This window comes from Canis lupus, chromosome 19, assembly GCF_048164855.1.
Source record: "Canis lupus baileyi chromosome 19, mCanLup2.hap1, whole genome shotgun sequence".
NCBI classification, from domain to species: Eukaryota; Metazoa; Chordata; class Mammalia; order Carnivora; family Canidae; genus Canis; species Canis lupus.
In genome coordinates, this window is record NC_132856.1 from 51,357,998 (window position 1) to 51,380,049 (window position 22,052).

At 44.5% G+C, this 22,052-nt stretch overlaps 1 protein-coding gene across 3 annotated transcripts in view; it reads left to right on the forward strand.

Annotated features, from left to right (window-relative positions):
* The first annotated feature begins 543 nt into the window (after positions 1–543).
* LOC140610761 (uncharacterized) overlaps positions 544–22,052 on the forward strand; it is a 40,688-nt gene continuing 19,179 nt past the window's right edge. Inside the window, exons 1-2 of one of the 3 annotated variants that reach the window (XM_072787162.1) lie at positions 544–1,625; positions 5,081–5,283. Coding sequence is in view for 1 of the 3 variants with exons in the window: in XM_072787163.1 (XP_072643264.1) it covers positions 20,295–20,297 (3 nt within the window). In the remaining 2 variants the exon portion in view is untranslated. Of the gene's footprint in view, positions 1,626–5,080; positions 5,284–19,944; positions 20,298–22,052 lie in introns of those variants that run through there. The other 2 variants (XM_072787163.1, XM_072787161.1) reach the window with 2 other exon arrangements.

Below are 22,052 nucleotides of genomic sequence, written 5' to 3' on the forward strand. Positions count from 1 at the left end.
CTCAAAGAGATATAAACCTATGTTCACAACAAATAATGGTGGATGTGAACCCAATGTACATCAAATGATGAATGGATAAGCAAAGGGGAGTGCATACATACATGTATGTTATGTTATTCAACCTTAAAAAAGGAAATTCTGACCCATGCTACATGTTCAAAAATTGTGGTGCTAATAGGCTGTATTGGTCAATATATTGAAAACCATTGAGTTGTACACATTAAAGAAATCTGTTGTATAGCATGTATATCTCAATAAAGTAAAATAATTAAATACCTCAATTAAATATGTGCTCTGAGTTTTGAACTAATGTGTTTAGTAGAGTACGAGTTTTCAAGTACGACATACATTACCTAACATTTTATTTTTTCTAACATTGGTGAAAGTAGGAATTCAGTTGCCCTAGGGATATCATAAAGTTTACATTTTTAAATATTTAGGCACACACTCAAGAGCTGGATTTCCTTCTAGTGTAAAATGGACACCTGAGAGGTGTTTTTTTTTTTTAAAGATTTTATTTATTTTATTCATAAGAGACACAGAAAGAGGCAGAGATATAAGCATGGGGAGAAGCAGGCTCCCTGGGGGTGCCTGATGAGGACTCGATCCCAGGATCCTGGGATCAAGACTTGAGTCAAAGGGGGACGCTGTACCACTGAGCCACCCAGGTGCTCCAGCACCTAAGAGTTTTAACGAACATACCTCACAGCTAATGGTTGGGGGAGAAGGGTCCCTGAGCTGAGGCTCAGGCTTCAGCATTCAAATTTCCACAACAACCAAGTGCTTGGGAGAACGTGGAAGTCTTTAGCTGAAGTACCACTGCCTGCAGGTGGAGAAAGGATGGGTGGAGCCTCAACGCTGATGACAGTTAAAGATCAATATGGAGCCAATCTTTATTGTATACGGTGAGGTAAAATTTTTGTTAAGATTTTATTTATTTCAGAGAGACAGAGCACCAGCAGTGGGGAGGAGGAGAGGGAGAGAGGGAGAAGCAGATTCCTCGCTGAGCAGGGAGCCCAAAGCGGGGCTGGATCCCACCAACTGAGCCACCCAGGCACCACGGGAGGAGGTAAATTTTAAGTGTGTCTGTAAACAAGAATCATAGCTCCCTGAGTGGCTTCGCAGACTCGTGCCAACCCCTGAACACCCCCTGGCCCCTGCTGCCCTAGCCTGGTCAGGTGCCCCTCTTGCTCTGAACAAGAGCATCCCTCCACTGGAACCGACTCTGGATCTCCCTGCGCACACTTGTGTCCCCACATCTAGAAGGAGCTGCAGGAAGACGCCACTGTTCCTTTATGGCCTGGACCAAATTTTGTCTAAATATTGGCCCAAACGTCCAAGGAACCGACACCCGCAGAGACGGGTTCTACTAAGCAATCGGACCTCCTGTTGTCACTCAGGAGCAGAGGGGCGGGTCCCTTGCGAGCTGTCCAATCAGGGGCACCGCAGGGGCTGGTGGGCGTGGCGACGCTCGGCAGCCGTGTGGACGCCGGTGGCCTTGCGATCGCATCTCACCTGCGCGTAACGGTCTCTGGTGGTTCTGCTGGAGCATCAGTCGCGCAGATTGATGCACCTGCTGCCGGCACCATAGGGACAACGCCCGCGGACTGAGAAGCCGGGAAGCGGTGAGTGTGCGGGGCCGGGGGTGCCAGGACGGGCGGAGGGGCTGGCGACGCGCGGTGGCGGGACCCGACCCTCCTCGGGAGCTTCCGAGTCCCCGGGGACGCCGCTCTGACCTCAGTCCCCTCCGGCGCGCCGCGTGCGGGCTGGGCCGGCAGCTGGGACCCCGGCGTCCTGTCTGGTCCCTGCGCGCGGCCGCGTCTCCCCGATGGTGCGGTGACCACGGGGAGGGTCGTCAGGGGACAGTCGTGACTCGGTCTCCCGGGTTCGTGCGCAGGAGGTGCTGTGGTCTGTGGGGTCCCCAGTCTCTCCATTCTCCTGGGGGCGCCCCTTTTCTCCTGAGTGTTCTAGATGTTTGGGAAGCAGAGTCTCAAATCCACGATCCTGTGTCCCAGCCCGTCCTTTCCTGGGACTGGCAATAAATGCTTGTTTGCAGATCCCGCCCCGCCTCCCCAGACGCAGATTCCCCTCTCGGATTTACAGCATCAGCGATGATTTGTCCTCCATGGTGCATTTCGAACAGACACAGCGTTGTAATTGTGTATCATTTATCCACAGTCAATGGATGGCTCGTTTTAAAAGGCTTATTTTTTATTCGTGGATATTTTACATGAGAAGAAGCAGAGAATAACCACCTGGAACAAGGTTGTGTGAAATCATTGTGCCCCTCTCCCCAGGATCTTTCCTGGGCACAGACATCCTGTGGAACTTTGAACATCCTTTGGAGCTTTCCTGAGTGATCTGTCCTGAGATCACTTGTGCCTTCGTGGGTTTGTCACGTTGAAAACATGTATTCCCTCTTTTAAAGTCAGTTTTGCAATAAATGTAAAATGTATTTAATCCATAGGTCTTGAAAAACAGTGTATTTCCAAAGCGGCAAGAAAGAGGAGAATTCTGGGGCAAAAAAAAAAAAAAAAAAGTGTTACATTGCATATGCTAAAGTTTTTTGTTTCCCTTTTTCTTCCCCTGGCAGGATGTTTCTGAGATCTGTTCCTTACTTTTGGGTGATGTAAAATGAAATTCCAGAGCTTAGACTTGCCACACCAGAGTGTTCAAGTGTGATTGTTTATAAAACAGTTTCCTGGCATACAAATAATAATTAACATCATTTTCTGAAAACAAGAGATACTTGTGTTTTCTTGTTAAAAAATACAGTTGTCTTCCTTCCTTTTACATAATCGCTGGGATTGATTTTTTTTTTTTAAGATTTTACTTATTTATTTATTTATTTGAGAGAGAGAGAGAGAAGGGGAGGAGCAAAGGGTGAGGGACAAGCAGGCCCCCGCTAAATGCAGAGCCAGATTGGGGGGGGTGCTCAATCTCATGACCTGAGATCATGACCCTAGACATAATCAAGAGTCAGCAGCTCAACTGAGGAGCCACATAGGCCCCCCAGGTTTGAGGGATTTTGTTGGATTGTTCATACACGGAGTTTGTGTTACTTAAAATATCAGTGGTGGTGTAGAGCAACTCTAGTGGGGTCAGAGGTATGCACTCAGTATCTCTAAAGGCCCCCATTTGGAGACTGCGAAGTACTTCAAGGCCAAGTTCTTTCTGTGGGACTTCCCCTACAGGTATCTTACCTACTCACACACACACCTGAGAAGGAGCCCTTTACACTGAAAGTACAGAGCCCTGGAAAGCTGGGGATGGAAGGGCTCTAAACATACATTGGAATTTTGTATCCACAGTGTAGGTGTATTCAGACTGTAAACTGTTTACATTGAGAAAGTCTGGGAAAGTCAAGTTCTGTGTCCTGGATTAGGGTCAGTGACTGGCGGGGGGGGGGGGGGGTGTTGGGTTGGGTTTTTTGGTTACCTTGAATTGAATCCTGCTGAGAATTTCCTCACGCATTAGACCGGGAGCCTGAGGGAGGGAGGGAGCAGATCCATCATGCTCCAGGGAGGGGAGGGTGTGTGGGGATCCCAGAGGTCATTCCTGTGACTGCTCAGGTCCCTACCCTCCTTCACCAGGGACTGAGCCACTCCAGGACTTCAGTCTCCACCAGGAGAGTCTAGAATGTGGAACCTTCTGAATGTGGCTTTTCTTCTGTCCTGGGTTCCGGAAGCAGGCTGCTCATCTGTGCTGCGTCCAGGGTTTCTTTCCTTTGAATTCTTTATTGATTGATGAGGGCAGCCCTTTGGCTCTGGTTCCCCCCAGTACTTGGGTTCCTAAACTGTAAGTTGATTGACGATAAGGTGTGAGGAAAGCTAGAAAATTCTGGAAACCGAGTAGAATCAGTGATATGTTGGGTGAACTTCAAGATGTAAAATGAACATGGTTAAGCTCTCAGGTCATTTTTCATTTTGGATCAGTTTTTGTTTGTATGTGTCCCTAGAGAACATTGACATTCAACAGGCTAGAGCAATGGAATTCCTATTTTTTTTAATTAAGATTTTTAAATTTATTTATTCATGAGAGAGAGGAAGAGGCAGAGACATAGGCAGAGGGAGAAGCAGGCTCCATTCAGGGAGCCTGATGCGGGACTCGATCCTGAGACTCCAGGATCAGGCCCTGAGCCAAAGACAGGCACTTAACTGCTGAGCCACCCAGGTGTCCCTGGAATTCCTATTTTAATTGATGGGAGGAAAATGGCCCAAAGCTTCTGTAAATCTTTTAAAATCCAATGCATTGAAGGAGCTACACTCAAACTCCTAAAAGCATTAGAAAATGCTACTTATTCCTGGAAATATCCTAAGTGTGGGTTAGGCAAAGGACAAACTGTTGATGGGAGATTGTCAAGCACGACGGTCAAGAAAGAATTCTTGGGACGTTTTATAACAAAAAGGCACAGGGACAGGACCCATGGGCAGAGTGCTGCATTTGATTGTGAGGAATGACTGATCATATAGGGTTTTCTATCCTATGGAGGTGAAGGTGATATTAGGGCTTCAGGTAATTGAGTCTATAGGTTCCTGGTAGCCTATCATTAAGATTGTGTTTTTCTGGTAAATCATTAAGATAATTACAAACTAGACTGGTGTTTTGGGTCCTACTTGACTGCGATCTTTATCAGCTGACCATTTATTTTTCCCCTGCCTTTGTTCTTAGGCAGTTTTAGTGCCTGAGGAATGTGATATGTATATCTCGCCTTAAGGGGGGTGGTTTCGGGGTGTCAGCTCATGTTTTGCCCTCAGCTTACCTTTAACTTTCTCATCAGTGATGCTATAACTGAACTAATGGGAATTTGCTCCTTGGTGAGTTACAGTAGAGACTGCGCCAGGGGGAGTTATCACACAAGGGAAACTATTTGTGGTAAATAAGGAGATCACAGGGAATAATTTCCAAAGCCTTGACTACTGGAGCAGGGGTGAGTGGGTTCCTTTTTTTAGCATTAGGATGTATATCCAGAAAGGGTAATTCTTTCCTCATATGGAGAGGTGGGAATAAGGTTTCGGATGCGTCTCTCTCTCTCTCTCTCTCTCTCTCTCTTTTTAAAAGATTTATTTATTTGTTTTAGAGACGGGGGCACGAATGCAAGGAGAGAATCCTCCAGCAGATTCCCCACTGAGCCCAATGCAGGACTCCATCTCAGGACCCTGAGATCATCACTGAAGCTTAAACCAAGAGTCCACTGCTTAACCAACCGAGCCACCCAGGTGCCTGAAGGCTGCACATGTGTCCTAAGGAAACACGATTGTACATACAGTGTACGGTAATGAGGTTTGTGCTCCTTCTGGGTGGTTTCTTAATTTTTTTTTTTTTTTTAAATAGGCTCCACACCCAGCATGGAGCCCAAAGCAGGGCTTGAACTTAGGCCTGAAATCAAGACCTGAGCTGAACATAAGAGTTGGTCGCTTAAGGGACTGAGCCACCCAGGTGCCCCTTGGGTGGAGATTTTAACATTATAATGAAGTAGAGGTAATTGTTGGACACTCCATGGTCCAGCTGCCCAGGTGTCAATCGCAAATTCTGTAGGCCCCTGGAGCTCTTCCTCTTGTTTGCCTTAAAAGATAAAGTTAACCTTCCTCTGAGGAAGGCAGTGGGGTTCAGAGGGGGTCTTGCTGGTGACCCTTTTACCCTCATTAATGCTATGGGGCACAGTTTGAATCCTGTGAAAACAACTCAGAAATGTGCATGAGGTCAGTCTACTTTTGAAACAGCACTGGTTTTACCATTGATTTATTGCCTCCAACTCAGGCTATTTCCTGGCCGGGTAGAGACTGTTAGTTTTTGCATTCCTTCTCTTGCCTTAAAACCCTTAACTGCTGAAGTCTTTGGATTTCTTTGTTGTAACACCTCCTAGAAGTTCAGCCAGAGGTGTCCTAGGGCAAGTACGGCTGGTAAAGCATAGATCACAGAGGATAGTGAGGGGCCTAAGATCATTTGTTTCATGTCATTAAAACTGTGTCTTCTCTTTCTTTTGCTGGAGACTCATAGCTGTCTGCTTACAATGCCATGTGTTCTTTTACTTGGGGATTTGAAAATGTTTTTTTGTATGGTGTACACTTTTGTAAATGTTAGTGTTGAAAGAAATTCAATCTTAGAATAGTTTCCAGTGTACAAGTGTTATAGGTAAAGAAAAAGGAAATAGTAAATTATGGTATATATAAACTTCTCTATTTTAAATAAATCTGTTAGGTAGGAAAGTCTAAGCTAAGAAACTTGCTGGCCACATATCCTAGTCCCCTCCTGCATGGTTATCCCAGCCCCCCTCAAACACAGTGTTGATCGTTTCTTGAAACTTCTGTTATGATTTTCTTATATAAAAACCATTGCAAAGGCATTTTTTTCTTATCTGTGTTTATCCTTGTAATGAGCAGTTGGACTCACATTTTTGGCTGTTTGCTCACAGTTTAAGCCTGCCCTCTGCCTCTGAACTGTGCCCCCAGCCTGGAAGGCTGATAAGAAAGTCTGCAAGCTCCTTCCTCTGGCACTGACTTCAGATTCAAACACAAACCCCTGCCTGTGTGCAGAATTTCTGCTTCAGCCTAACCCCCCAACCACAGCGAAAGCCCAACCAGATGGCTCCCTCTCCTTGCTTTCTGAAGCCATTTCAGAGCTGTTTGAGAGGCTCACCCTTCCTTCCCCCAGAGATCTATTATGTTGGTCCTAAGCTTTCCCCTACTCTGTCAGAGTGTGTTTGTCTGTGTGCATATGTGCCACATGGGTGTCATTCTTAACGTGGGAACCATATATCCATCTGCAGGTGGCCATAATAATTGGCTCCATGAGCAGCATGTCTAGATGTGATCACCACCTGTAGGTCTACTTCTCTTGCTCTGATTTGCTCACCTGCTCTGATGCCTGATGGCAGCATGTAGTAGGGGGCTACTGGTGTGACCTTTGCTGCCCCGTGTCACACTGGTGACCCTCCCAAGCCTCAGTTCTGTGTTCAGCCTCCAGAGTTGGCACTTAGAATTCCTAGGCATGTGGGAGTAGGAGTGTGATGAGGGTAGGACTGGAGCTCTTCTCAGAGTGGTCCTGGGTTGATGTCTTTGCTGGTTTTCTCTGACACACCTGGGGGTGAGGACTATACCCTGTGCAAGAGAGGGGTCCATCAGGTGGTCACTCCTGAGAGAGCAGCCATTTAATCAGAGAAAGAGAAGAGAGAGTGAGAGGCAGCTAGCAGGTGGTGGGCTGAGTCCAGACCCCTGGCCCCAGAGGGCTCACCAGGACCCTTAGGTCCCTCTGTTGCTACCCCTGCCTCTACTACAGCAAAGAGCCTCAGCCTCCAGTTTAGGGGATGACATTCATGGTCCCCCTGTGGCACAGCAAAGGAATTAGTTCAAATGTGACTTAAGTCCAGGATCCTTGAACCCTATGGAGCAATCAGTTGTCATGGGGGAAGCTCCTAACCCTGATGGCGCTGTTTTGAGACCCTGAAGGAAAGAAATGTATCAATACTGGGTTAGAGAGGACACCTCCTCCCCTGAAGTACATCCAGTGATGGAAAAAACCAAGACTGAGAAGGAAGCAAAAGAAAAAGTATTGAAACCAAGGTCTAAAATTTGACCAATTGGAAACCCAACATAGAGTAAAAGAATTTATACAAAGAAAAGGATAAAAGTACACTGCCTGGCCTTTGTGGTTCTACAATATAGGTTCTACAATATAGGTTCTGAGTTAATCTTGCCATCCACTGTAATGTATTAATTTAGGAATCTTCATGCCAATAATCAATACTAGCGTTCAACTTGGAGTTATACCTGGGGACCCCCACTAAGTTTTAGCAAGATACCTCGATCATCTTTGGGGAGTTACTCAATATAAAACAGGAGGCAAAGGGGTATGACTTGCCCTAATCATCAGAAAACTATTGTCTGGCCTAAATTCCCCATGGTCATAATACACTGTCCTGAAATATCCTACACCACACAAAGAAGTTCTGAACCAATGAATCGTGAATTAAAATTTTAAATGAAATCTTTGGCACTTCCAAAATTTCTTGAAAATACCCCAACCTTCCCCAGCACCCCCCCCCCAGCTAAATTACTATAATCAGACCCAGTTAAATGAAACCTGGCTTTCCACGATTGAAAACTATTGTACCATACCTATTAGGAAGAAGTGATTATCACCAGAGCTTCTCCTTTTAACAGCCAAGGTCAGCCTGTTCTTAAACCTGGAAAGAATGGATGACACCTCAGAGTGGATTGCCACAATTATGAGGTTGTGGTCACACCAAACAAGCCCCTCTTCCCAGTCCCCAAGATTACTGGAATTACTGACAACCCAGTCGGCACCTGGTAAATATCCTGCCATCATAGATTTGGTGGGGTCTGTTCTGTTCAGTGCCTGTCTCCACAGCCTCACAGCACAGTTGCCTTCACCTTGGGGGACACGATTCACCTTTACTGGGTACCCCCAGGAGCCTTGACACTACTGCGCAGCACTAGGTACTGGGCTTTCCTGAAAGTAGAGGTTCTCCCAGGCCCTGAGCATGTGACCTTCCATCTGGTTACACATTATACTTTGGGTCCTGGAAATAGCAGCCCATGAGCTCAGCACAACTACTGGGACCTCCTTGAGACATAGTGGAACCACACCTGAGTCCTCTGGCACATCCCACTGCAGGAAGGGGTGGCCTCCCCTCTCCTCAGTGCCATGCTGGGCGCCATTGCTCTGGAAGAGGTCACCCCTCTCACATCTCTCCCTTGGCTCCTTGGGGATCTCCTTGGCTGAGTGAACTACAGTAGAGAGGTTGGTTTGTTTTTTTAAAATCTTTTTGGATGACATCACTACATTCGTATGTGATGGAGCTCAGTGAGATTTGCTGCTTTTTATCACTTAACTGGGACATCCTTGATAAAACGTGGGACCCAAACATAACCAAGACATCTCAAACTAACAAACATCAGTCAGTGATATTATTTTAAAACTTTTTGATAAATTAGAAAGATAGTAGGAAAAATGAACAATTAAGCTGCAACTTACACAATTTTTAAATAAGAATCAGAGAAGCTCCCATCTGAGATTCTGTTCCCTTGATGATAATTGTCATGGAAACAGAATATTGCATTACAAAAATTGCTTCCAGTTCTATTAATTGCGTTAAAAATAGCAAAATTGGACAGCCTGGGTGGCTCAGCAGTTGAGCATCTGCCTTTGGCTCAGGGCATGATCCCAGGATCTGGGATCGAGTTCCACGTTGGGCTCCCTGCAGAGAGCCTGCTTCTCCCTCTGCCTATGTTTTCTGCTTCTCTCTCTCTCTGTGTCTCTCATGAATAAATAAATAAAATATTTTTTTAAAAATAGCAAAATAATATACTTCTATTTTTGTGACAGCTTCTCTTTTCCTAGCTTTATTATGACATAATTGGCAAATAAAATTTGCACCTATTTAATGTGATGATACATACGTTATGAAATGATTACCTCAATCAAGCTAATTAACACATCTATACTTAAATAAAGCGAGAAAACCGAAATAGTGGTTGGAGATATAGACCCAAGGAAATGAAGTCAAATGGCACCAGAGTCAACCCAAAGAAGACTTCATAAACACATTATAATCAAATCATCAAAAATCAAAGACAGAGTTTTGAAAGTAGCAAGAAGAAAGTGACACATCACATACAAAGGAATCCCAGCTAGATTATCAATGGATTACTCAGCAGAAACCTTACTTACAAGCCAGAACAGAATTGGATGCTATATTCAAAGTGCTGAAAGAAAAACACAGTCAACCAAGAATGCTTTTTCTAATAAAGCTGTCCTTTAGAAATGAAGGAAAAATAAAGACTTTCCCAGACAAACAATTATTGAGGGAGTTTAATCACCAGTAGACCTGACATAGGAGGATTTTATTAAATCTTAAAAAAAAAAAAAAAAAAAAAGAGTAAGGGCAGCCAGGGTGGCTCATCAGTTTAGCACTGCCTTCGGCCCAGGGTGTGGTCCTGGAGACCTAGGATCAAGTCCCATGTCAGGCTCCCTGCATGGAATGGAGCTTGCTTCTCCCTCTGCCTGTGTCTCTGCCTCTCTCTCTCTCTCTCTCCTTGTGTCTCTCATGAGTAAATAAATAAAATCTTTAAACACAAAAAAAGGAAGTTCTTCAAGGATAAATGAATGGATGCTAATTAGCAACATGAAAAAAATGTGGAAGTATGAAACTGGTCAAACCAACTTTTTGTTTAAAGATTTGATTTTTTAGAAAGATCTATTTATTGCTACCTTAGCATTTGTTTCATTTCCATTTGCATAGAATATCTTTTTCCATGCTTTCACTTTAAATTTTTATGTGGCTTAAGGTCTAAAGTAAATCTCTTGCAGGCAGCATATAGATGGGGCTTTTTTTTTTAAGATTTATTTATTTTTATTTATTTATGGTAGACGGGGAGAGAGAGAGAGAGAGAGAGAGGCAGGCAGGCAGGCAGAGACACAGGAGGAGGGAGAAGCAGGCTCCATGTCGGGAGCCCGACATGGGACTCGATCCCGGGACTCCAGGATCGCACCCTGGGCCAAAGGCAGGTGCTAAACCTCTGAGGCACCTGGGGATCCCCGGGGCTTTTTTTTTTTTTAATTCATTCAACCAACCTGTGTTTTTTTATTGGAACATTTAGTTCATTTATATTTAGAGTAATTGTTGTTTTATTCATTAATGAGAAACAGAGAGAGAGAAGTAGAGGGAAAGGGAGAAGCAGGCTTCCCACTGAGCAGGGAGGCCAATATTGGACTTGATCTCAGGACCCTGGGATCATGACCTGAGCCAAAGGCAGACACTTAACCAACGCAACCACCCAAGGACCCTTAGAGTAATTGTTGATGGGTACATACCTATTACCATTTCATTTATTGTTTTCTGGTTGTTTTTATAGTTCTTATCTGTTCCTTTATTCTCTTGCTTTTTTCCTTTGTAATTTGATAACTCCTTTACTGTTATTCTTGGATTCCTTTCTCCTAATTTTTTGTATATCTATTATAGGTTTTGTTTTGTGGTTACCATGAGAGTTATATATAACACCCTGGGTATATAGAAGTCTATTTTTGATGTTAACTTAAATTCAAGCCCATTCTAAAGGCACTATGTTCCCCCTCCCTTTATGTTTTATGTATTTGATGTCACATTTTACATCTTTTTATTTTGTGTATCCTTTAAATAATTATTGTAGATACATTTGATATTAATACTTTTGTTTCTTATCCTTCATATTAGTGAAGGATATTAGTGAACCATTAAGTGGTTAATCCACTATCTTTATGTTTGCTTTTACCAGTTAGATTTTTTCTTTTGTAATTTTTTAAGTGTAAGTGGGCACGAAAAGGCCATAACTAAAAGAAGTTCCTTTATCATTTTGTAATACCAGTTTAGAGGGCTATTAACTTTTGTCTGCAAAACTTTTTATCTTTCCTTTAATTATGAATGATAATCTTCCTGTGTAGAATATTCTTGCTTATAGGGTTTTTATTTTCCTTTTAGCACTCTGAACATATAATGCCACTTTCTTCTGGCCTGCTAAGTTTCTTTCTTTTTTTTTTTTCTTAAGATTTTATTTATTTATTCATGAGAGACAGAGAGAGAGAGAGAGAGAGAGAGAGGCAGAGACACTAGCAGAGGGAGAAACAGGCTCCATGCAGGGAGCCCAACGTGGGACTTGATCCCAGGTCTCCAGGATCAGGCCCTGGGCTGAAGGCGGCACTAAACCACTGAGCCAGCTGGGCTGCCCTGGCCTGAGTTTCTGCTGAAAAATCAGCCTATGGTCTTATGGGTGTTCCCTTATATGTAACTAGTTGCCCTTTGTTTTTTTTTTTTAAGATTTAAAAAAATTTATCCATGAGAGAGAGAGAGAGAGAGGCAGATACACAGGCAGAAGCAGAAGCAGGCTCCCTGTGAGGAGTCTGATGCAGGATTTGATCCCAGGACTCTGGGATCACGACCTGAGCCAAAACCAGATACTCAACCACTGAGCCACCCAGATGTTCCTGTAACTAGTTGCTTTTCTATTACTGCTTTTAAGATTTTTTTTCTTTTTAATTTTTGATGTCTTAATATGTGTCTTTCTGTGGGCTTCTGTGGGTTCATCTTGTTTAGGGCTCTGTGTGCTTTCTAGACCTTAATGTCTGTTTTCTTCCCCAGGATAGGGAAGTTTTCAGCCATTATTTCTTCCAATATGGTTTTTTTTTTTTTTGCCCCTTTCCATCTCTTCTCCTTCTGGGTTCCCTGTAATGTGAATGTTAGCATGTTCGATGTTGTCTCAGAGGTCCCTCAAAATATCCTCATTTCTATTATTCTTTCTCCTTTTTGCTGTTCAGTTTGGATGATTTTCACTAACCTGTCTTCCACATTGTTGATCTGTTTTTTTGCATCCTTTAATCTGCTGTCAATTCCCTCATGTATTTTTCATTTCCTGTTTGTATTCTTCAGCATTGATTGGTTCATTTTTAATATATTCTCTTTGTTAAAGATCTCACTGTGTTCATATATTCTTCTCCTGAGTTTGGTGAGTATTTGACCATTACTTTGAACTTTTTATCAGGTAGATTATCTCCATTTCACTTATTTCTTTTCCTGGGATTTTGTCTTGTTCTTTCATTTAGAACTTCTTCTATCTTCTTATTTTGCCTGGCTCTCTGTGTTTGTTTCTATATATTAGGTAGATCAGCTGTCTCCTGCTGTTGAAGGAATGATCCTATGTAGAAGGCATCTTCTAGGGTCCAGGAGTGCAATTACCCTATTTTTTTTGTTCTAGTTATCAGAACCAGACTCTTCAGTAGTGTTACCTGTGCGGGCTGCCCATGCCCTTCTGTTGTGGATGGGCCATGACTGATGCAGGCATGCTTGTGGGAAGACCCTGGGATCATGCCCTGAGCCAAAGGCAGACACTCAACCACTGAGCCACCCAGGCATCCTTTTTGTTTTAAAGATTTTATTTATTTATTCATGAGAGACACACACAGAGAGAGGCAGAGACACAGGCAGAGGGAGAAGCAGGCCCCTGCAGGTAGCCCAATGTGGGACTTGGGGACATCCCAGGACCCCAGGATCACGCCCTGAGCCAAAGGCAGACGCTCAACCACTGAACCACTGAGCCACCCAGGCACCCCAAGACCTACTGATTTTCAAAGCCAGACATGAAGGAGGCTCATATTCCTGGTGCCCCTCCCCAGAGTGGAGGGTGCCTGATATGGGGCTTGAACCCTTTCCTCCTCAAGGTGGGCATTTGTGCCTGTGATAATTTTCCCAGTTGTGGGTCCCCACACCAGGGGGACTACATCTCAACCTCTTGTACCTATCTTGATGTAGCTTTTTCTTTATAGCTTTAGTTGTGGAAGTGCTGTTCTGCTAGTCCTCAGGTTTTTCTCAGAGAGTATATACTTGCTCTCCATGTAGTTGCAGCCTCGGCATGTTTATGGAAGAGGTGAACTCAGGATCCTCCTACTCTACCATCTTGAGTGGGATCCCAGCCATTATTTCTTTAAATAAGCTTTCTACCCCTCTCTTTCTCTCTTTTCCTTTCAGGACTTCCATATTGCATATGATATTTCACTTGATGGTATCCCATCAGTCTTATAAGCTCTCTTCATTTCTTTTAACTCTTTTTATTTTTATTCCTCTAACTCTGTAATTTCAAATGATCTGTCTAGAATCTCACAGATTCTTTCTTCTGCTTAACCAAATTAGCTCTCGAAGTTATCTACTGCATATCTTATTTCAGTCATTGTATTCTTCAGCTCCAGAATTTGTTTCTTTATGATTTTTATCTGTTGAACTCCATTTTGCTCTTGTATTGTTTTCCTAATTTCATTGAATTGACATCTGTGCTCTCATGGATTTCATTGATTTTTCTTCTAACTGTTATTATGAGCTCTGTGTCTGGACAATTTGTAGATCTCCATTCTTTTCTTTTTTTTTTAAATTTAAATTCAGTTTGCCAAAATATAGTATAACACCCAGTGCTCATCTCATCATGTGCTCTCCTTAATGCCTGTCATCCATTTACTCCATACCCCCCCACCTCCTGTAGATCTTCATTTCTGTGGGATTGGTTACTGAAAAATTATTGTGTTCCTTTGTGGTATCATTTTTCCTTGTTGTTTTGTGTTTCTTGAAGTTTTGTATTGCTGTCTTTACATTTGAAGAAACGGCACTCACAGTATTTACTGACTGAGTTTGGGAGAGAAACGCCCTCTCTATTCAGCCCAACTAGATATTCTGAGACTGTCTCAGATTTTTTCTATGGATACACCCACATCATGCCTCTTTTGCCTCTTTGGGAGAAATTCTTGAGGCTATATGCCTTCTCTCGGTCTTTCAAAGCCAGCCTGGATGCTTAGAGCTTCTCATTTTTCTCCCTAAGGTTGTCCCCTGAAATACTCAAGTGTCTGTGTCTTCTCCCAATTCCACCAAGTCAAACTAGTTGAATGTACATGTTTGGAAGACATCTGCCTCAGACATCTGTGCTCATCATCTCAGAGCATGCAGGGAGCCGGACCACAAGGTGGGGGTTGAAGCATATGGAGCATCAGGCACACCCATAAGCCAGTTGGAAATGTCCCAGCAGCTGGTGAGTAGGCCTCCTGATGGTGTTTGTAGAGACAGTAGGATCTGCAGCCCTTTTTAAAATTTCTAAGCCCTGGATGGTATGAGTCCTGCAGATTTGCCAGTATCAGTCTTCCAGCCACTCATCCATCCTGATCCCTTCCATATTCTTAGAGAAGAAAGCAATGAACTTCTTGTGCAGGGTCCTACACCACTGGGGAAGCCAGGTGCTCAGTCACTTTGCTCTCACTTTCTCTATGGAAGGAATCTCAGGCCAAACTGAGGGACACTCAGGAAGGGGTTTCAATGATGAGGTGTGTTGCTTTGAGGGAGGGGTGATGCAGGTAAAATGGAACTGTTCCTCTTACTATCTGCAAGTCTGTCTGCTCTCAGTTTTTTTGCTCTAGTTGTGTGCCAGAAATTCTCCACTGAATTCTCCAAGAGATATTTTCATCCTTGTGTGGTTGTCAAAATCGGTGCAATGTGAGGAGATGTTAGTAGGAAAGTTTTATTCCACCTTCTCCATGACATCATTCTCTTATTGACCTATACATAATTTAGAAGTGTGTTTATTTTTTATTTTTATTTTTTAAAATTTCACTTATTCATGAGAGAGAGAGAGGCAGAGACACAGGCAGAGGGAGAAACAGGCTCCATATAGGGAGCCTGACATGGGACTCAACCCCGGGTCTCCAGGATCAGGCCCTGGGCTGAAGGCTGCAGCAGTAAACCGCTGAGCTACTGGGGCTGCCCTGAAGTGTGTTGTTTAATCTCAAAGTATTTGGGGGGTTTCCAACTATCTTTCTATTATTGATTTCTAGATTAATACTATTGTGCTCTGGAAACATATTTTGTATAATTTCTTTTCCTTAAATTTTTTAAGCTGTGTTTTATGTCCCAGAATATGGCCTATTTTGGTGAACATTTCACATGCACTTGAGAAGAATGTGTATTCTGCTGTGTTTGAATGCTGTGCTGCATGGATTTCAATTATTTCCCCTTGTTTCTTTCTTTTTCTCTCTTTTCAGATTTAATTATTTATTCATGAGAGACACAGAGAGGCAGAGACATAGGCAGAAGGAGAAGCAGGCTCCCTGCTCAGAGCCTGATGCAGGACTTGATCCCAGGATCATGCCCTGACCCAAAGGCAGACACTCGACCACTGAGCCATCCAGGCATCCCTTGTTTTTTAAATCTTGATTGGTGATTTTTGAGTTTCCTATATCTGTAGTTTGGTGTCTATTATTAATTTTGGGGAAAATCTCGTCCATTATTGCCTCACTTATTTGCTCCTTTCTTCTTCATATATTTTCATTATGTGTATATCTTCTGTAATTGTCCCAAAGTTCTTGGATTTCTGGTCTTTTTAATTTTATTTCAGTATCAAGGAGCTCATGGATTCCTCACACATTTCCACTTTATCAATGAGCCCCCCAGAGGAATTCATTTCTGTTCTATTCTTTTGGGTTTTTTATTTCTTGCATTTTCCTTCTGATTCTTAGAGTTTCTACTTCTTACATTACTTATCTGTTCTTGCATTTTATCCACTATTGCTGTAGAGCACTTAGCATTAATCATGGCTGCTTTACATTTACGGTCCAATCATTGCAACATATTGCTATGTGGGAACCAGGTTCTTTTGCTTGTCCTATTTCCTGAAAATGTGTTTTTTTTTTTAATTTTTATTTATTTATGATAGTCACAGAGAGAGAGGCGCAGAGACACAGGCAGAGGGAGAAGCAGGCTCCATGCACCGGGAGCCCGATGTGGGATTCGATCCCGGGTCTCCAGGATCACGCCCTGGGCCAAAGGCAGGCGCCAAACCGCTGCGCCACCCAGGGATCCCTGAAAATGTGTTTTTTAAGTCTTTCTGTATGCCTTTTAACTTTTTGTTTAATGCTAGACATGATGGACTTTGGAAAAGGAACCGAGGTAAATAGGGCTTTAGGGTAAGGGTTCATGTTTATCTGAGTAGGGTTTAAGCTGTGTTTACTATCTGTTTTGGCTGTCAGAGGCTAAAATATTCTCAGGTGTCCTTGTTTTTGTCACCCATGTTGTCTTTAGGGTTTATGGAGGTTTCTTAAATAAGTTATGAAATATACAGTTCTTCTGGTTATTCCAAACAGGAGTCTTCCTGATGTAGTGGAATATTTTGGGCAGAGAGGAAGTATTCTGTGTCATATGATTTGGACTTAGTATTTTAATGAGTATGTGTCCTTGGGCTGTGACCTTCTTTGGTATAATAGGGAAGATATTTGGTGTTTGTCATGGTTCTAAGTTGAGATTTCCTAAATACAGCACTTGGACTTTCTGAATGATAAGAGTGACAGGAGCATTTTATGTTCTAATGAGGCAATTGTTTGCTGGCCCCTAGATAGCTTTAAGATGGTAGTTAGTTGCCAGGAAGACCAACCTTGGATTGGAAGTTTAGAACTTTCAGTCCAGTCCCCAGCCTTTGGGGAGTGGGAAGGAAGGAGCTGGAGATTGAGTTATCTGTCAACTGCCAATGATTTAGTCATTCATGCCTATGTACAGAAACTTCATAAAAACCCATAAGCTTTGCGATTCAGAGATCCTAAGATATCAAAGTGCTGGAAGTGTGTTGTGTCTGGAGAAGGCATGGAAGTTCCCTATCACCCCCCACATACTTTGCCCAATAAGCCCCTTCCATTTGGCTATTTCTGATTTGTATCTTTTATAATAAATCAATAATAAGGGATCCCTGGGTGGCGCAGTGGTTTAGCGCCTGCCTTTGGCCCAGGGCGCGATCCTGGAGACCCGGGATCGAATCCCACATCGAGCTCCCAGTGCATGGAGCCTGCTTCTCCCTCTGCCTGTGTCTCTGCCTCTCTCTCTCTCTCTGTGACTATCATAAATAAATAAAATTAAAAAAAATAAATCAATAATAAGAGCTTTTTATTAGTTCTAATAGTGCCTCTGTCAAATTAACAAACATGATCCAGGGAACCTTTGAATTTTTTTAAAAAAATTATTTATTCATGAGAGACACAGAGAGAGAGGCAGAGACATAGGCAGAGGGAGAAGCAGGCTCCTAAGAGGGAGCCCAATGCGGGACTCAATCCAGAACTCTGGGATCACACCCTGAGCTGAGGGCAGACACTCAACTGCTGAGCCACCCAGGTGTCCCGGGAACCTTTGAATTTGTAGTTGGCCATCCAGAAATGTAGGTAGTAGCAACCCCCCTCCTTTTGTGGCTGGCATCCGACATGGGGGCAGTTTTGTGGGACTGAGCCATTAAACTGTGGAATATGATGTATTTCATATTAGAATTAAATAGAATTGTAGGCCACCCTCATCCTTAATGTCCGAGGGTTGGAGAACCAGTGTTGGGAAGCACACCATGTGTTTGCTCTCAGGAGCTAGGAAAAACAAAAACAAAAAGTATCTCAACCTCAAGTGTTTCTAAATTTCCCCCACTCTCAACTTAGGTCAGGTAGGAAGGATAACTAGGACTCAGCTATTTCGTAGCCCCCAGTTGGCTATTTCATCCCCCTGTCCCCCACACCTGCTACGTCAGGTAGGTTCTGGTAAAATCCCAGTCAGTCTCTTGTAAAACAGATTATTTTAAGGACAGGTCTTGTTAAAGAGAATAATGTGGGCATATGTTAAAAATGGCTATATTTCTGTCTCTCTTTCCAATTCTGGACACAGCAGTTTGCCATGATATTAATGTTTTCACAGTTCTGTGGTGTTGGTTTTGTTGGCTTTTTTCTGGTGAGGATGGGAATGTCACCTCTAGGTTCCTTACATGCTAGATGATAAACCAGAGGTCTCTGGTTTTTAATGTTAGTTGGATAATAACTTTAAAAGCCTCATTCTTCTTTCTTCTCCTTGTTCCCTGCATCTGAACAAGATGAGAAGAAAGCCTGGCTGCTCATTGATTTGTTGCTGGCAAGAGATTCAGTCCTGGGAAGTCCCTGCCCTTGTGCCCAAACTCTCACTCTGGACAACCCCTGAAGCTCAAGAAAAAACCTAGGCCAGGCTCCTTTCCTTGCTCTTTCTTTTTAAAAAGATTTTATTTTTTATTTATTTTAGGGAGAGAGGAGTAGGTGAAGGGCAGAGAGAGGAGAGTCTTAAGCAAACTCGTATGTTGAGTACAAAGCCCGACTTGGGGTTTGATCCCATGACTTTGAGATCAAGACCTGAGCTAAAACCAAGTCACCCAGTTGCCCTCTTTCCTTGGTCTTTCAAGGCATTTCCCACCTTTTTGAGAGGCCTGCCCTCCTTGGACACTTGTATTATCAAAGTAATTAACCTTTTCTCTTTTTTTTTAAGATTTTATTTATTCATGAGCGAGACACAGAGAGAGAGGCAGAGACACAGGCAGAGGGAGAAGCAGGCTCAATGCAGGGAGCCCGATGTGGGACTCGATCCCGGGGCTCCAGGACCATGGCAGGACCACGCCCTGGGTCGAAGACAGGCGCTAAACTGCTGAGACACCCAGGGATCCCCAGTAATTAACCTTTTTATTTGTTCCTGGAAGGGATGTGTTGTCAAGCAAACCCAGCATGGGGGCCCACCTGACACTGCAGGTGACCGTAACAGTTATAGAAGGGGTAATATGATACATATATATTGCAAAAACACTTTGCTTAATTATTCTATTAATAAATACTCCATATCTTTATGTATCATACATGCCACTTTTTCTTTTTAAAAAGTAGGTATGATGATGAGTTTATGCCAACGGTTCTCTAAATAGACAGTTGGCTTTTAACCAATTTTCCCACCAAAACCATGAGTGGAAACTCTGATTGCCACATTACAGGACAAACATATACAAATTAGGTTCTTTTCAAACAGAGTTTCTTAAGGTTTTTAAGATCAAATATATTAAGGAAAGAACTTACGAATGTTTTGCGGTAGGATTTGCTAATATAATCGTCCTCGGAGTCATCAAGATTCCTAACCTGGGCAGTAGTGAGAGTCTCCTCACGTCCCCCGGTCTGGCTCACCTCCATCCTGCCCCACAGATGACCACCGTCCTGACGCTGTTTATCCTTGATACCTTTACCGTGGATTATTTCTCACTAAGCAGTGTTCTTTCAGTTTTCTTCTTTGACCTCTGAACAGGTGAGTATCAAGGGAATCACACTGACCGGTTTTCGGTTTTCGGGTGGTTTTTTGCCGCAATGTTTCTCACATGCGAGCACCCGAGGCTTCGGGCCTGGTCCAGGACTGTGGGGCTCACACCTCCCACGAAGCTAAGTGCCCCAGGACTGCGAGCCTCTTTCCATACAAAGAGTGGGGTTGGGAGGTCGCGGTGGGCAGACGACTCCCTGCGGGACGATGGTCAAAGATCAAAATGGAACCATCATCATTATGACGCACTGTGAGGTCACTTTTGTCCGTGTTTGTGACGAAGGGTCACGGTTGCGCGAGTGGCCTGGCGGCCTTCGGGTCCAAGGCAGCGTCGTCCTGGGCGGGAACAGGTTGCAGCCCACTGGCCAAGCAAGGTCGCCTCAAAGACGTGACCTCCGGCCCGCTGTCAGTCAGGCGGGCGGGGGCGGGGCCTCGCGAACCGTCCAATCCGGGGAGCCGCCGGAACCGTACGTGCGGGCGACGCGCTGTGGACGGCGGGGACTGTGTGCCGTCGCTGCTGGCCGCGGAGCCGCGCATCACCTCTCGCCGCCCTGAGAGGCTCCGGGAGGCGCCGCCGCCGCCTCGGGCGCCGTGACCCCCGCCGGCCGCGGCAATCGGATGGTGGCCGACCCGCTACCCCAGAGAGCGAGCGATGGTGAGTGTGCGGGGCCAGGAGTCGGGCCGGGGGCCGGTGGGACCGGCTGGAACCGGCCGTGGCGGGACCCGGCCTCCCCGCGGTGCACTCTGGAGTCTGGGGACCCGAGGCCGCTGGTGGCGCGGCACGCAGCGCGGGGTCCGGCCGGCCGCCGGGGCCCCCGTGTCCTGCCCCGTCTCTGCGCGGCCGCGCCTCCCTGGGTCGGGCGATGACCGCGGGGAGGGTCGTCAGGGGACAGTCGTGCCTCGGTCCCCCGGGGTTCGTGCGCGGGCGGTGCTGTGGTCTGTGGGTCCCCCATCCCTCTCTCCCCGGGGGGCCCGGTTTCCCCTCACTTTTCCAAACGTTTGGAGAGAAGGGTTCAAAGCTACGGCCCTGTGCCCCCAGCCCAGCTCTTCATAGGACTGGCAGCAAATGCCTAAATTTCCAGATCTTTCCCTGCATTCCGAAACGCCATCTTTCCTCTCCAGTTCATAGCATCATTATTAACCGTTTGTTCTCCGTGATGCATTTCAAATTACGCACTGTTTTACCGTTTATCCACAGAGCCATGAATGGCTCTTTTTAAAGGTTTATTTTTGTGGATATTTTACATGAGAAGAATGCAGAGACTAACCAGCTGGAGCTGTGTGATGAAATCCTGTGACCCTCCCCCCAGGATCTTTCCTGGACACTGACGTCCTGTGAGGAGTCCTTTGCGTGGAGGTTCTTCTTTAAAACTTTCCTGGGTGATCTGTCATCACGGCCCCTCCTTGCAGTGGTCACTATGAAAAGATTTAGTCACTTGAAACTTAGAGCTTGGGAGATAGTATGTGAAGTATTTCCTAAAAAGGTGAATTTCAGGGGAAAAAATTTACCTTCCATTTGTTAAAAATCTTCCCTTTTTTTCTTCTGAGTGGGTATCGCAATATTCTGAGGTAAATCCTTACTTTCAGGTGATTTTAAATGGTATATCAGGGCCTAAACTTCTAACCTTAAGTATTCCAACACAGTTGCTTAGAAATCAGTTTCTTGGAAATAATTGACACCTTTTCTGTTAGTAGCTGGTTTTCTTGTTGAACCAGTAAAATTCCTTAAAATTGTCTTTCCTTCTCTACACGTAAACACTGGGTTTGTGTGATTATGCCAGATTCTTGAACCCCACTGTGTTTACATACTTTAAATTATCAGTGGTGGTCCAAGGCATTGTGACTGGGGAGCACAGGCCGAGGACTCCAAGCTCAGGCCAGCTTTGAGCTGGCAAAGGCAAAGGGAGTTTTCTCAGCCCTGGATATTTTTACACATTTGGGTTTTGCATCCATGTCATAGGTGCACTCGAGTGTAATTTGGCTATTGAGAAACTGAAAAGTCTGGAGTTCTGTCTCCTGGACAAAATGTTTATGAATTGGGGAGTTCAATGGAGTTAGAACCTTAAACTGAGTGTGCCAGAGAGTTTCCTCATTTGTAATCCTGGAGACCTTGGGAGAGGGAGTTCCTATAAGCTGCCAGGAGAGAGGAGGGTGTGCAGGGCTCCCAGAGTAAGTACATTTTTGCAGCTGTTCAGATGACCCAACCCGCCCTCCTTCACCAGGGCCTGACCCACTGTGGAGGCGCCATCTCAACTGGCCGTGTCCAGAGCCCAGCTTGGAAATGTTTAATTTCTGAATGTGGGTTTTCCTTAACTCTTGGGTAAACAGGCTGCTTATCTGAGCTGATTTGAAAGTTTGCATTTCTTTCCTTGGCATTCTTTTTTTATCTATTGAATATTCCAGGCCCTTC